The following is a 15,829-nucleotide window of genomic DNA, read 5'->3' on the forward strand; positions in this document are numbered from 1 at the left end:
AGCTTTACAGCTATGACGAAGGAAACTGGTTTTGCGGGAAATGTTAGGGGCGAAAGGAGTTTCGAATCAGTTACCATGGGGCAGTTGATGAGTGCTATATTAAAAATGGAAACACGGTTTGGATCTGAATTAAAAACAGTGGGATCAAGAATAGGAACAATGGAAACACGAATGGAAACTTTGGGATCTGAAATAAAAAATGACACGGAAATAATGAAAAAACACGCAATATTTTACCTTCATATATATTGGCGAAAAGCACTCTGATCGTCACAGTATTTTCATTAGAATAACATCTGCTATCTCTCCCATCAAACAACTGCATAAAACATGGAACAAGCACTCCTTACTACAACATCTCGACAAGCCTTGCCCACTAGCACATCTTAACACGCACTGTATTCTACGAGCTCTGCCCACGCACTGACTGCCACGAGTTCTTAACAGGCACTGACTGCTACGAGCTCTTAACAAGCACTGTGGAGGCGGCTTAATAGTACTCTTTGGCGCAATCTCTGGCGCAGTGGCTCAGTGTAGCCACCTTTCAATGGTCATGAGCTTGTTGCAGAAGTTCCTTCTGAAAACCCTCTGGAAGCACCACATGTGGTTCACACCTCTTTGTTCTACAGAGCAAACCTTCGTACATGACGAAATATGGCTGTGACTTAAATGCCTGGCACTCCTTATCCCTTTCCTCTGTGCCCAATGCCCCTCTTCAATGCCCTTTGTAAGGTGTCAGACAAATCCAACACCTTCCATGAAAACCCTGACATGATAAGCAAATCCAGTAGTATGTCACATAGCTCCGAATAAATCGAGACATTAAATTAACCAAAGTAATACGAGTAACGAGTGAGCAAATGGAATACCACAGACTAACACAAGAATGCCTAAATGCATGTCATACCTTCCCACCGTGAGACAGGCGCAGTTCCGAGGGGAGAAACGAGAACAGAAGCCGAGGGCAGAACCGTGTTAAGCTAGAATGCCCTACGATAATGTACGGACACCCACGTTACCAGCTAACCACCAGGACCACCCCGCAGCCCATGTTAAAAGATAGAGCCCTCCAGAAGAACAGTATAGATCTTACGATAACACTAAAAGGGCCACACCAGCTGCAAGTTCTAGAGTGAGACTATACGCATCTCTGTTACGTTGCAAACTTTAAAAACATTGTCCCACCACGAAATGTATAACGTTTCTCAGTGGATAGACAGAATTTTAGTAGGCGGAGCTTAAGGTTAACATTAAGACCCTGATTGGTCAGATGAAAACACAGCCACATAGTTGTTTTTAAACCAACTTCGGTAAATTGTAGTAAGGAGAAGTAAGGAAAGAGTTGCTTCCGAGACGGAGAGATGCGTGGAGCCGTGCCGACCGCCGCTCCCTGACGCTGACTAACTACCGAGAAGGTAACGAACGCACGCGATGCCGCATAAGCGCGCATAAAGCTTCACTCAGAACTGCAGAAGCCTCATCTGCTACATCCCCTTTTTACGTAATACTAGTGTCGATCGTCAATTAAATATCATGGTGTTCACATTTGCCACCTGAAGTAAAAATCCGAAACGCGATGATTTTTCTGTTATATAATTACACTCATGGAAATGGAAAAAAGAACACATTGACACCGGTGTGTCAGACCCACCATACTTGCTCCGGACACTGCGAGAGGGCTGTACAAGCAATGATCACACGCACGGCACAGCGGACACACCAGGAACCGCGGTGTTGGCCGTCGAATGGCGCTAGCTGCGCAGCATTTGTGCACCGCCGCCGTCAGTGTCAGCCAGTTTGCCGTGGAGCTCCATCGCAGTCTTTAACACTGGTAGCATGCCGCGACAGCGTGGACGTGAACCGTATGTGCAGTTGACGGACTTTGAGCGAGGGCGTATAGTGGGCATGCGGGAGGCCGGGTGGACGTACCGCCGAATTGCTCAACACGTGGGGCGTGAGGTCTCCACAGTACATCGATGTTGTCGCCAGTGGTCGGCGGAAGTTGCACGTGCCCGTCGACCTGGGACCGGACCGCAGCGACGCACGGATGCACGCCAAGACCGTAGGATCCTACGCAGTGCCGTAGGGGACCGCACCGCCACTTCCCAGCAAATTAGGGACACTGTTGCTCCTGGGGTATCGGCGAGGACCATTCGCAACCGTCTCCATGAAGCTGGGCTACGGTCCCGCACACCGTTAGGCCGTCTTCCGCTCACGCCCCAACATCGTGCAGCCCGCCTCCAGTGGTGTCGCGACAGGCGTGAATGGAGGGACGAATGGAGACGTGTCGTCTTCAGCGATGAGAGTCGCTTCTGACTTGGTGCCAATGATGGTCGTATGCGTGTTTGGCGCCGTGCAGGTGAGCGCCACAATCTGGACTGCATACGACCGAGGCACACAGGGCCAACACCCGGCATCATGGTGTGGGGAGCGATCTCCTACACTGGCCGTACACCACTGGTGATCGTCGAGGGGACACTGAATAGTGCACGGTACATCCAAACCGTCATCGAACCCATCGTTCTACCATTCCTAGACCGGCAAGGAAACTTGCTGTTCCAACAGGACAATGCGCGTCCGCATGTATCCCGTGCCACCCAACGTGCTCTAGAAGGTGTAAGTCAACTACCCTGGCCAGCAAGATCTCCGGATCTGTCCCCCATTGAGCATGTTTGGGACTGGATGAAGCGTCATCTCACGCGGTCTGCACGTCCAGCACGAAAGCTGGTCCAACTGAGGCGCCAGGTGGAAATGGCATGGCAAGCCGTTCCACAGGACTACATCCAGCATCTCTACGATCGTCTCCATGGGAGAATAGCAGCCTGCATTGCTGCGAAAGGTGGATATACACTGTACTAGTGCCGACATTGTGCATGCTCTGTTGCCTGTGTCTATGTGCCTGTGGCTCTGTCAGTGTGATCATGTGATGTATCTGACCCCAGGAATGTGTCAATAAAGTTTCCCCTTCCTGGGACAATGAATTCACGGTGTTCTTATTTCAATTTCCAGGAGTGTATTAAGAAGCCACATCAGCCACTGTAATTTACGACAAGATAGATAAGTAATTATAGATAATTGAGGGTCACTTTAGTCCATTGTGATAGTTTTCCCTTTTGTGAAACTTAATTTAAACCTAGATTATAGATGTGATGTGGCATAGGTTATCCTTCGATCCATTGTAGAACTTGGAAACCCATTCAGGGAATATTCGTTCACATTTTTGTTGAACGCAGTTGGTTTTTATCATCCTGTATTAAAACATTTCCTTTTACCAATAGTGCAATTTATAAATAATGTTTTGTGAGTAGAATAAAATTTCCAATGGTAAACTTAACTGCTTTTTCGACGTTATTTTACCAGCTAACTAAAAATAGGAAAGCCTTGAACCCCTTCCACTAAATTTAGTTAGTATTAAGATTCTTTTACGGAGAGTGCAGTGGAGCTGACGCTGAAACCATTAAGTATTTGGTTATATCATCGCTAGTCTCACTGAACTCTTCTGAACTCTACATGTTATGTGTAGTCTGGCGTCTCCTTACCAGCAAAAGGTCCCAGGTTCAAACTAGTCAATTCCCTAAAAAACACGCTCAGAGCGTCGTTGCGCGAAAGTGGTAGGGAGACACAACATAGAACAACAGACACCACGCAGAATGTTAGATCTTTCCTAGCATACTTAACATTGCTACCCTGCGGCTTAACGAATATGCATTTACGTGTGACCTCCCGTACTTATGGATCACCTCATATTCGAATTCACTAAGCTTAAGTGCCCAATACATCATGCTTCTAGATGGATCTTTGAAACCAAGCAACCATTTCAATGAGGCGTGGTACAAAATATTCAATTGTGTGTGAATTCTTATGGTACCAAACTGCTGAGGTCATCGGTCCCTAGACTTATACACTACTGTAACGAACTAAATCGAACTTATGCTAAGAACAACACACACACCCATGCCCGAGGGATGAGTCGAACCTCCGCCGGGAGGGGCCCCGCAATTAGTGTCATGGCGTCTCTAACCGCGCGGATACTCCGCGCGACGAGTCGTCGTACAGATAACGTCGAAAATACATAATACTATACATGACCCCGAACAACTCTTGCTCCGTTGTAGAGTAGATACACTCTGCCTTATTTAACTACCTTCAAGTGTAAGCTACCTGATGTTCCTGACCATCTGCCCCAAAACGTAAGTGACTGCTCATCTGAAGCGTCACATGGAAGGATAAACTCATTCTCAAAATCTGTAAAACCCAATACAGGATCTGAAACTAATATTTCTTTCAATATTTCAAATGCTTCCAGACATTCCTGCGACCAATTTGAATTTCATCCCCTTATTCAGCAGCTGTTCAAGGGTGCGGCTATTTTCGCAAAGTTCTTCATGAACCGTCTGGGATAACTGCAGAGGCCGATGAACGACTGTACCTGCTTAGTTGTCTGTGCTATCGGATGATTTTGAACTGCGTCTGTAAGATGAGGATCGGTCTGTACACCACGCTCACAAATCATGTAGTCCAGATAGTTGACCTGAGTTTCCGCAACATGGCACTTGTCCACATTTAAAATCAAACGTGCTCATTGAAGTCTACCAAAGATATCCTCTATTCGACTCACACTCTCTAGTAAGTCTTCTGAATACACAATTATGTCATCGACATAGACCAAATAAGTTTTTGGCTTTAATGCTCTCAGTCCATTTAACAACCGCTGAAAAGTTCCCGGTGCATTTCATAGTCCAAATGGCATGCGTCTGTAATGAAAATGTCATGCTGGGATGGTAAATGATGTTTTTGGACTATCTTCAGGCGCCACCTCCAGCTGATGGTGTCCGCTCCTCAGATTTAAAGAACCAACACTGAACAACATTATCGAATGTTCCTGTGATGTGTAGAAGTGGATAAGTATCCAAAATGCTTGGCCCATTTATATGTAGACACAGTAAAATCTGTATTTCTGTGTATCATTCGCCGATTTATTCGGCACGACGACAATATTTGTGCTCGAGGGACTATCACTCGGTTCTATGTTGTTCAATAAATTCTTCTACCAATGGTTGCAGCTGTTTTGCTATATGGTAGGTCTCCATATAAATTGGTGTGCTATCCCCTGCCGGTAAGTGACGTTGCGTCTTTGGGGTTGCTAGTAACACTTCAAACAAAATAAATCACTCCACAGTCATTCGATCACTGTCCTTCAAATGACCTTCTCTCCCTCGTAACACTACCGTATCGACGGTTTGCATGTGGCCTTCCTTTCGGGTCGACCAACAGAAGTCCTCATCTTCCAAGACCTCCAGACTAGCTATTTTGCACCCTTTGACAGGGTCACTTCCCTACTAACCAGAATCATCTCTTCCCCGTTAATGCCAATCGCATGTGCCAAACTCTTGCTCATGTTACAATTTAATCTAACAAACTCTTCATTGCCTATGAGAAGTTCAACCACAAATAATGTATACCTCAGCAAATCCACTTGAAACCTACACCATCTTTCCCGATTTTACAAGGCTGACCGATCTTTACTGAAAAATGTATGCAGTCTAGTTGGTTTCACGCCCATGATAGGTGAACCATGCTCCATTGATTCAGTTGCAACTGCTTCCCCACGTTGAAAGTTCCACTGAGTTGCAAAAAATCAGTCTTAACGAGATGTTTGTCAAGAAAATCTAGTCTAAGAATCACTGACTTTGCCTACGTATGGCAAAACTCCATGTGTTCGCTGAACATAAGTTTTCCCGACTGAAAACTCCAGTACTGCTGTATCCAGTGGTTCCACTCTGTCATCGCCAACCCCAGGTAACCTATATTTGTGGTCCCTAGTCTCCTCTTTCATGCGCGGTCCAGACTGTTAAGGACACATTTGCACCAGTGTCCACAAAAAATCTCTGTTTCCTTCCACTCACTAAGCCCATTAAGCTACATTCCGTCTTTGCAGTAACTTTTGCCGTGTTTATCGGGATTGCCTTCCGATGGTTGGAGCAATTCAGTTTAACGGCTGCATTCCTTGCCAGCGCTTTCCACCCTTCCTCACTCTCCACTGGCATTCCCGGTGGCCCACTATGTCACAGACATAGCATTCCGCTTGCTTACACTCCCTGCTTATGTTCCACTCCTGACCACATCTATAATACTTGACATCAGAAGCGAACACACGATGGTCCGCTCTTTGCTTTGTGGCCATATTAACCTCCTCCATCACAGTTCAGCGGCACACTCCTGGATATGCTTTACTCAATGTCAAATGGTTCAAATGGCTCTGAGCACTATGGGACTTAACTCCTGAGGTCGTCAGTCCCCTAGAACTTAGAACTACCTAAACCTAACTAACCTAAGGACATCACACACACCCATGCCCGAGGAAGGATTCGAACCTGCGACCGTAGCGGTCGCGCGGTTCCAGGCTGTAGCACCTAGAACCGCTCGGCCACCCCGGCCGGCTTACTGAATGTCTGGAGGTGGACATGTGCTTTGGCATCCTCTACCAAACACATTTTAGTAACATACAGGGTTACTTCATCTGACCACCCATGTGCTTCGGCAGCGACCCCAACATCCTTAACCAAAATTGTCATTTCCTACGTTGCCTTCCCCGAGAAGGAATTAACCAGTGCGACCACTGCCAGGTGACACTGAGCAGACGGCACTCTCAGTCTCGACTTGCTCTCCCAAGACTCTGCTTGCGACTGATCATGACTCTCCTTAACGAACCTCTAACTCACGATTGACGTATAATTTTCTCTCCTTCATACTCTCAAACTGCTCATTTAACGTTTTCACTTGATGAATCAAAGCAGAACCAATCTGAGATATTAGCACGTGCTTACACCGTTTCGCGTACTCCACTTCCACCTTAATTCAACTGATTTTTTTTTCTTTAAAAAAAAAATGCAAAACACGAACTCCCATTCAACCCTCCACAGCAAATGTAACTATAGATTAGTTCCGCCGGCTAATTATCCTCCATCTACGCTCAGCACAATTACTAGACAGATGACCAGTACGCCTACATACAGAACAAACTCCTGCTACAGCTCTGGTACGCGGTAACTCTTGCCCAGATAAACAAAATAAACGCCACTGGCATGAAATTATCACGTCCACCATTACCTCTAAACGCAAAGTCCACCGGTTCCTGTGACTTCAGAAAAGTAGCTCTAAAAATCGTGTATCCTAGCTCACACAACTAACTCTGACGAGAAGAGCAAACATCAAAAATAATATAAACAAAACTTAGACTCACAGCACCACATTGTGCTGAGCTGGTACCATCCAACTTACGTCTAGTGCCACTGCCTCACTCATCGCTGACCAAAACCAGCTCTCTCACCAAAACATAGTGTTGGACGTGAAGCCGGCCGTTGTGGGCGAGCGGTTCTAGGCGCTCCAGTCCGGAACCGCACTGCTGCTACGGTCGCAGGTTCGAATCCTGCCTCGGGCATGGATGTGTGTGACGTCCTTAGGTTAATTAGGTTTAAATAGTTCTAAGTCTAGGGGACTGATGATCTCCGATGTTAAGTCCCATAGTGCTCAGAGCCATTTGAAACATTTTGTTGGACGTGAACGAACACTTTCCGACACGACGTATTCTGTTGCAAAGCGAAACGATCACTTCCTGACACCAGGTTGTTACAACCCCCTGAGCTCAGGGGTTGTAATATGTCCGAACGACCGAGAGGTATAGGTTGGCAGAGTGGGGTGGCTCATGCTAAAGCGTGCAGAGAAACATTATCAAGGGTGTAATTGTTTTTACTGCATCGAAGGTACACTGCGGACCTTTTGCTGAGCCCGGTGATGGCGCCGTGCAGCGCGCGTGCGAGCGTGCCAATGCTGAAATCTGCTGCCTGGTTATCCGGCCGCCAAGCCTTGCGCACGTAGCACTTCTACTGACTCCACGGCTAAGTGCAGCTGTACGTGTTGGTTGCGCCGACAGCTTGGGCACGTCTGACTACTTCCTCAAGCGCAGTTCGTGGAGCCCATGTAGAGCGCTGATGGGAAACAGCAGACCTCCGTCGTTTCAGTAAGCCTCAGCAGGTCCTGCTGCCCATCCAGGGCAGCTCTGTCGGCGACCGCAGACAGCTCTGTAACTGGGAGGCCGCGACCCCGCCACTACGCATGACAGCTAGCAGTCTATGGACGATGTCACCCAGCGACCTGTCCCGCCACAGCTATGGTGTATCAGTGTAGCGGAGGTCGTCGGTAGTTTCAGCGGGCCTTTTGGCTCCTGATATCCATCAACAGTAGGTAGTCGTGGTTGGCCTGCAACGTAAACACTCCTCATTCTCTCTGGTTCTAGATGTGGACGGATAGACAACGCGACAGCCCCATTTGAGCCTCTGGTCTCGCTTATTTATACATATTTTCTCTACATTCCTGATGCACACTGAAGCGCCAAAGAAATTCGCATAGGCATGCGTATTCACTTCAATTGTGTGTGAAATCTTATGGGACTTAATTGCTAAGATCATCAGTCCCTGAGCTTACACACTACTTAACCTAAATTATCCTAAGGACGAGAACACACACCCATGCCCGAGGGAGGACTCGAACCTCCGCCGGGACCAGCCGCACAGTCCATGACTGCAGCGCCTTAGACCGCTCGGCAAATCCCACGCGATATGCGTATTCAAATACAGATATATGTAAAGAGGCCGAATACGGCACTGCGATTCGCAACGCCTATATACGACAACAAGTGTGTGGGGCAGTTGTTAGATCGGTTACTGCTGCTACAGTGGCACGTTACAAAGTTTGAGCGTGGCGTTACAGTTGGCGCACTAGCGATGGGACACAGCATCTCCGAGGTAGCGATGAAATGGGAATTTTCCCGTACGATCATTTCACGAGTGTACCGCGAATATCAAGAATCCGGTAAAACATCAAATTACCGACTTTGCTGTGGCCGGAAAAAGATGCTGCAAGAATTTGACCAACGACAGCTCAAGACAATCATTCAACGTGACATAAGTGCAACCCTTCCCCAAATTGCTGCAAATTTCAGTACTGGATTATCAATAAGTATCAACGTGCGAATCATACAACAAAACAACATCGATATGTGCTTTCGGAGCAGAAGGCCCACTCATGTACCCTTAATGACTGCATCGACGTTGGAGTGTTGATTAATAGCAACATGTTTCAAATGGTTCAATTGGCTCTAAGCACTATGGGACTTAACATCTGAAGTCATCAGTCCCCTAGACTTAGAACTACTTAAACCTAACTAACCTAAGGACATCACACACATCCATGCCCGAAGCAGGATTCGAACCTGCGACTGTAGCAGCAGAGTGGTTGCGAACTGAAGCGCCTAGAACCTCTCGGCCACAGAGGCCAGCGGAAGCATGTTTCCTGGTCGGGCGAGTCTCGTTTCAAATTGTATCGAGCGCATTGACGTGTCCGGATATGAAGACAACCTCTTGAATCCATGGACCCAACAAGTCTGCAGGGGCCAATTCATGCTTCCGCTGGCCACCAAACTCCCCAGACATGAACATTATTGAGTAAATCTTGAATGCCTTGCAACGTGCCGTTCAGAAGAGATCTCCGCCCCCTCGTGCTCTTCCGGATTTATAGACATCCCTGTAGGATTCACAGTGTCAGTTCCCTACAGCACTACCTCGGACATTAGTCGAGACGACACCACGTGGTCTTACGGCGCTTCTGCGTGATCGCAGGGGTCCTACACGATACTTGGTAGGAGTAGCAGTTTCGCTCTTCAGTGTAATTCCTCTGGACGGAACAAGTGGAATGCTCTTTAATACTTAAATCGTCAGCTTTCCCTCAGCCCACTTCAGCTTCTACACACACGTCAATAGGCGCTGTTGTAACAGCAACGATGGGGTCACAGCACGTCAGAGCCCTGTATGGCCCTGATTATTTCACAGTGGCGTCCGGATCCTGCCTTCTCGGCTCGAGTAGTGTCGTAAACGTAGCTCGCAGAATCGTTTACTCAATATCAAAACCGCCCACGCCTGCCAGCCAATGTGACAATCGGTCCCTTAACTACTACTTTCCAGCCATAGCTAAGTGTACTTTACAAGAATTTCCCATATCGATGCCTGTACTTATTCGTGACACAGCAGTTCTCTGGGTATCTGTGTACTCGGACGTAGTAGATACCTTTTTCTGGGTACTGTGAGTGTTGGTGAACTGTTTTGCGTGTTGGCAGGTGTCGTGGGTGAGGCGGCGCGACTGGCACATCCTCTCGTCCGGCCTGTACACCTACACCAACGACGAACGCTTCCAGGTGAGCAGTTTCAACAACCGCCAGGACTGGACGCTGCACATCAAATACGTCCAGAAGAGGGACAACGGCACCTACGAGTGTCAGGTGAGTCACTAACTGACTTCAAAGGAGTTTTGATTACATTGTTAGTGTTTTCGAGGAATCGCGAATGAAATGTTTCACCAATACATTGAACAAATCCTCCCACAGCCATGTTAGGCTAGTTTCTGTTAATTTACTAATGTGGTTGACTTCGAAGCATTCAGCCTCACTATTAGCGGCTATCTGTGGAGCGATTAAAAAAAGACCTGCTGAGGAAATAAAGTACACAGAGGTGACAAAAGTCATGGGGTAGGCATATGCACATATACAGATGGCGGTGTGTTGCGTACACAAGGTATAAAAAGGCAATGCATTGGTGGAGCTGTCATTTGTACGAAAATGATTGGTGTCAAGAAGTTTCCAACGTGATTGTGCCAGCACAGTGGGAAGTAACAGACTAACAGGACGGTAGTTGGAGCTAGACGCATAGGACAGTCCACTTCGGAAATCGCTAGGGAATTCGATATTCCGAGATCCACAGTGTCGAAAGTGTGCCGAGAATACCAAATTTCAGGCATTACACCTCACCACGGACAGTGCAGTGGCCGACGGTCTTCAATTAACGACCGAGGGCAGCGGCGTTTTCGTAGAGCTGCCAGTGCTGGCAGACAACAAAGACTGCATGAAATAACCCCAGAAATTAGTGTTGGACGAACGACGAACGTATCCGTCAGGACAGAGCGGCTAAATTTGGCATTGATGGACTGTGGCAGCAGACGACCGACGCGAGTGCCTTCGCTAACAGCATGACACTGCCTGCAGCGCCCCTCCTGGGCTCGTGACCATATCAGTTGGATCTCTATACAACTGGAAAACCTTGGCAGGTCAGATGAAGGACATCATCTTTATGACAGTCACTGTTGTAAGTTTTTATTACACTACTGCAATTTCGGCCTTAGGCCACTATCAAGTACTGATATTAAGGCTCAACGTAATGTAAGCTGATACATTTGTATGTCTTTTTTTTATCTTTATTGTATTTCAGTTCCCCATCGGGGCGGACTGGCAGCAACATATGTGCTGCTCTTCAACCGAATGACATAAAACATACAATAGAAGACATTTAAAAATAACATAAAGGGAAAGAAAACATGGTGTACATAGATATAAAAAAGGGGGGAACATTATGGAAGACGGTAGACAAAAACGGGCAACTGTAAAGTGGAGATAAAAACCGGAAAAAAGTAGCGAAAAAAAAACACTGGGAGAATTAAAAGAGCACACGGCGAAGTATGGCCGGAGCACAAAAGTATCAATGGACGGCGTAGCACATAACAATCACTATTAGTAATATTATGTACAAGTACAGCACACAAGTAAAATCACACCTCTGGACACACAAGAAAACAGCACCAAACACAACACTGATGTAGCACACTGATGACGAAGAGCAAAACACAGGATCTGACAGGGGCATAGTGATGAGGGGGAAGGGAGGGAGGGGGAAGAGGTTGTGGAGGGGGGAGAGACGGGTAGGGGCGCTTCGAAGAGGGCTGGGGAGGGAAGGACGTGGGTGGGACACAGTTGAGGAGGGGGGTGCTGGACTCTTGGGGTGGAAAGGAGGAAAATCCACTCTGGAAGAAGGAGGGGTGAGGAAAAGGGGAGCCCTGTGGAGGGGAGGGAGCAAGGCCACGTTACAGTTGGAAGGGATTTGTATATCGTTGTCAATACTGTTAAATACACACGTGGCGTTGTTACAGAGTGCGAGCGCACGTATTCAAACATCGTAAAACAACATTAGCTGAAAGTGCGCATGTTCGTTAAACCGTCAATAGTCACAAATGCATTAGACCACCATGGGTGTGTAATAATAACTTATAAGAGTCATTGGCGTAAAGATGAAGTCCTTCAAAAAAAATTTATTACTGTAAATCCCAACTACAACAAGTTTATTCATGGTCAGATGAGTCCCGATTTCAGTTGGTAAGAGCTGATGGTACGGTTCTGAGTGTGACGCAGACCTCACAAAACCATGGACCCCGAGCTGTCAACAAGGTGATGTGCAAGCTGGAGGTAGCTCAATAATGGTGTGGGCTGTGTTTACATGCGGCTGGCTCCTCTGGTCAACTGAACCTATCATTGACTTAAAATGGTTATATTCGGTTACTTGATCCCAAACGAAAATGGATGTTTTACGGATGACATTGCCCCACTTCACTCTGACGCTGTTGTTCGCGATTGGTTTGGACAACATTCTGGAGAGTTCGAGCGAATGTTTTGGCCGCCCAGACCGCCCGACATGAATCCTGTCGAACATTTACGCAACACAATCGAGTGTTTAATTCGTGTGCAAAATACCGCACCATACGACAATAGGGGCAACATTGCTCAGTATTTCTGCAAGAAACTTCCAGCCATTTGTCGAGTCCATGCCAGCTGAAGTTTCTCAACTACGCAGGGAAAAAGGAGATGTAACACGATATTAGGAGATATCCCACGATTTTTGTCACCTCATTGTACATCCCCCCATGAACCGTAGACCTTGCCGTTGGTGGGGAGGCTTGCGTGCCTCAGCGATACAGATAGCCGTACCGTAGGTGCAACGACAACGGAGGGGTATCTGTTGAGAGACCAGAGAAACGTATCGTTGCTGAAGAGGGGCAGCAGCCTTCTCAGTAGTTGCAGGGACAACAGTCAGGATGATTGACTGATCTGGCCTTGTAACACTAACCAAAACAGCCTTGTTGTGCTGGTACTGCGAACGGCTGAAAGCAAGGGGAAACCACAGCCGTAATTTTTCCCGAGGGCATGCAGCTTTATTGTATGGATAAATGATGATGGCGTCCTCTTGGGTAAAATATTCCGGAGGTAAAATAGTCCCCCATTCGGATCTCCGGGCGGGGGCTACTCAGGAGGACGTCGTTATCAGTAGAAAGAAAACTGGCGTTCTACGGATCGGAGCGTGGAATGTCAGATTCCTTAATGGGGAAGGTAAATTAGAAAATTTAAAAAGGGAATTATCGAAGTTCGGTGGCAAGAGGAACAAGGCTTTTGGTCAGGTGAATACAGGGTTATAAATACAAATTAAATAGGTGTAATGCAGGAGTAGGTTTAATAATGAATAAAAAAGTAGGAGTTCGGATAAGCTACTACAAACAACATAGTGAACGCATTATTGCGGCCAAGATAGACACGAAGCCCACGCCTATGGCAGTAGTAGAAGTCTATATGTCAACTCGCTCTGCAGATGACGAAGAAGTTGAAGAAATGTATGATGAGATAAAAGAAATTATTCAGATAGTGAAAGGAGACGAAAATTTAATAGTCGTGGGTGACTGGAATTCGATAGTAGGAAAAGGAAGAGAAGGAAACATAGTAGGTGAATATGTTTTGGGGGGAAGAAATGAAAGAGGAAGCCGCCTGGTAGAATTGTACACAGAGCACAACTTAATCATAGCTAACACTTGGTTCAAGAATCATAAGAGGAGGTTGTATACATGGAAGAAGCCTGGAGATACTGACAGGTTTCCGATAGATTATATAATGGTACGACAGAGATTTAGGAACCAGGTTTTAAATTGTAAGACATTTCCAGGGGAACATATGGGCTCTGACCATCTATTGGTTATGAACTAAAGAAACTGCAAAAAGGTGGGAATTTAAGGAGAAGGGACCTGGATAAACTGACTAAACCAGAGGTTGTACAGAGTTTCAGGAAGAGCATAAGGGAACAATTGACAAGTGTGGGGGAAAGAAATGCAGTAGAAGATGAATGGGTAGCTTTGAGGGATGAAGTAGTGAGGGCAGCAGAGGATCAAGTAGGTAAAAAGACTAGGGCTAGTAGAAATCCTTGGGTGACAGAAGAAATACTGAATTTAATTTATGAAAGGAGAAAATATATAAATGCAGTAAATGAAGCAGGCAAAAAGGAATACAAACGTCTCAAATATGAGATCGACAGGAAGTGCAAAATGGCTAAGCAGGCATGGCTAGAGGACAAATGTAAGGATGTAGAGGCTTATGTCACTAGGGGTAAGATAGATGCTGCCTACAGGAAAATTAAAGACACCTTTGGAGAAAAGACAACCACTTGTATGATTATCAAGATCTCAGATGGAAACCCAGTTCTAAGCAAAGAAGGGAAAGCAGAAAGGTGGAAGGAATATAGTGAGGGACTATACAAGGGCGATGTACTGGAGGGCAATGTTATAGAAAGGGAAGAGGATGTAGATGAAGATGAAATGGGAGATATGATACTGCGTGAAGAATTTGATAGATCACTGGAAGACCTAAGTCGAAACAAGGCCCCAGCAGTAGACAACATTCCATTAGAGCTACTGACGGCCTTGGGAGAGACATTCCTGACGAAACTCTAACATCTGGTGACCAACATGTATGAGACAGTCGGAGTACCCTCAGACTTCAAGAAGAATATAATAATTCCAATCCCAAAGAAAGCAGGCGTTGACAGATGTGAAAATTACCGAACTATCAGTTTAATAAGTCACGGCTGCAAAATACTAACGCGAATTCTTTATAGACGAATGGAAAAACTGGTAGAAGTAGAGCTCGGGTAGGACCAGTTTGGATTCCGTAGAAATAAGGGAACACGTAAGGCAATACTGACCCTACGACTTATCTTAGAAGCTAGATTAAGAAAAGGCAAACCTACGTTTCTAGCATTTGTAGACTTAGAGAAAGCTTTTGACAATGTTGACTGGAATACTCTCTTTCAAATTGTGAAGGTGGCATGGGTAAACTACAGGAAGCGAAAGGCTATTTACAATTTGTACAGAAACCAGATGGCAGTAATAAGAGTCGAGGGACATGAAAGGGAAGCAGTGGTTGGGAAGGGAGTGAGACAGGGTTGTAGCCCCTCGCTGATGTTATTCAATCTGTATATTGAGCTAGCAGTAAAGGAAACGAAAGAAAAATTCGGAGTAGGTATTAAAATCCTTTGAGAAAAATAAAAACTTTGAGGTTCACCGAAGACATTGTAATTCTGTCAGAGACAGCAAAGGACTTGGAAAAGCACTTGAACGGCATGGACAGTGTCTTGAAGGGAGGATATAAGATGAACATCAACAGAAGCAAAACGAGGATAATGGAATGTAGTCGAATTAAGTCGGGTGATGCGGAGGGGATTAGGAAATGAGACACGTAAAGTGTAAAGAAGATTTGCTGTTTGGGGAGAAAATAACTGATGATGGTCGAAGTAGAGAGGATATAAAATGTAGACTGGCAATGGCAAGGAAAGCGTTTCTGAAGAAGAGAAATTTGTTAACATCGAGTATAGATTTAAGTGTCAGGAAGTCGTTTCTGAAAGTATTTTATTGGAATATAGCCATGTATGGAAGTGAAACATGGACGATAAATAGTTTGGATAAGAAAAGAGTAGAAGCTTTTGAAATGTGGTGCTACAGAAGAATGCTGAAGATTAAATGGGTAGATCACATAACTAATGAGGAGGTATTGAATAGGATTGGGCAGAAGAGGAGTATGTGGCACAACTTGACAAGAAGAAGGTATCAGTTGGTAGGACATGTTCTAAGGCATAAA

General features: G+C 46.0%; 1 protein-coding gene across 1 annotated transcript in view; it reads left to right on the forward strand.

Moving 5' to 3' along the window:
• LOC124798787 (neurotrimin-like) overlaps positions 1-15,829 on the forward strand; it is a 129,864-nt gene that overhangs the window by 76,181 nt on the left and 37,854 nt on the right. The window contains exon 3 of the mRNA XM_047262316.1: positions 10,172-10,333. Coding sequence (XP_047118272.1) covers positions 10,172-10,333 — 162 coding nt within the window. The remainder of the gene's footprint in view (positions 1-10,171; positions 10,334-15,829) is intronic.

The sequence above is a fragment of the Schistocerca piceifrons genome, chromosome 5 (assembly GCF_021461385.2).
Source record: "Schistocerca piceifrons isolate TAMUIC-IGC-003096 chromosome 5, iqSchPice1.1, whole genome shotgun sequence".
In the NCBI taxonomy this organism is placed as follows: domain Eukaryota; kingdom Metazoa; phylum Arthropoda; class Insecta; order Orthoptera; family Acrididae; genus Schistocerca; species Schistocerca piceifrons.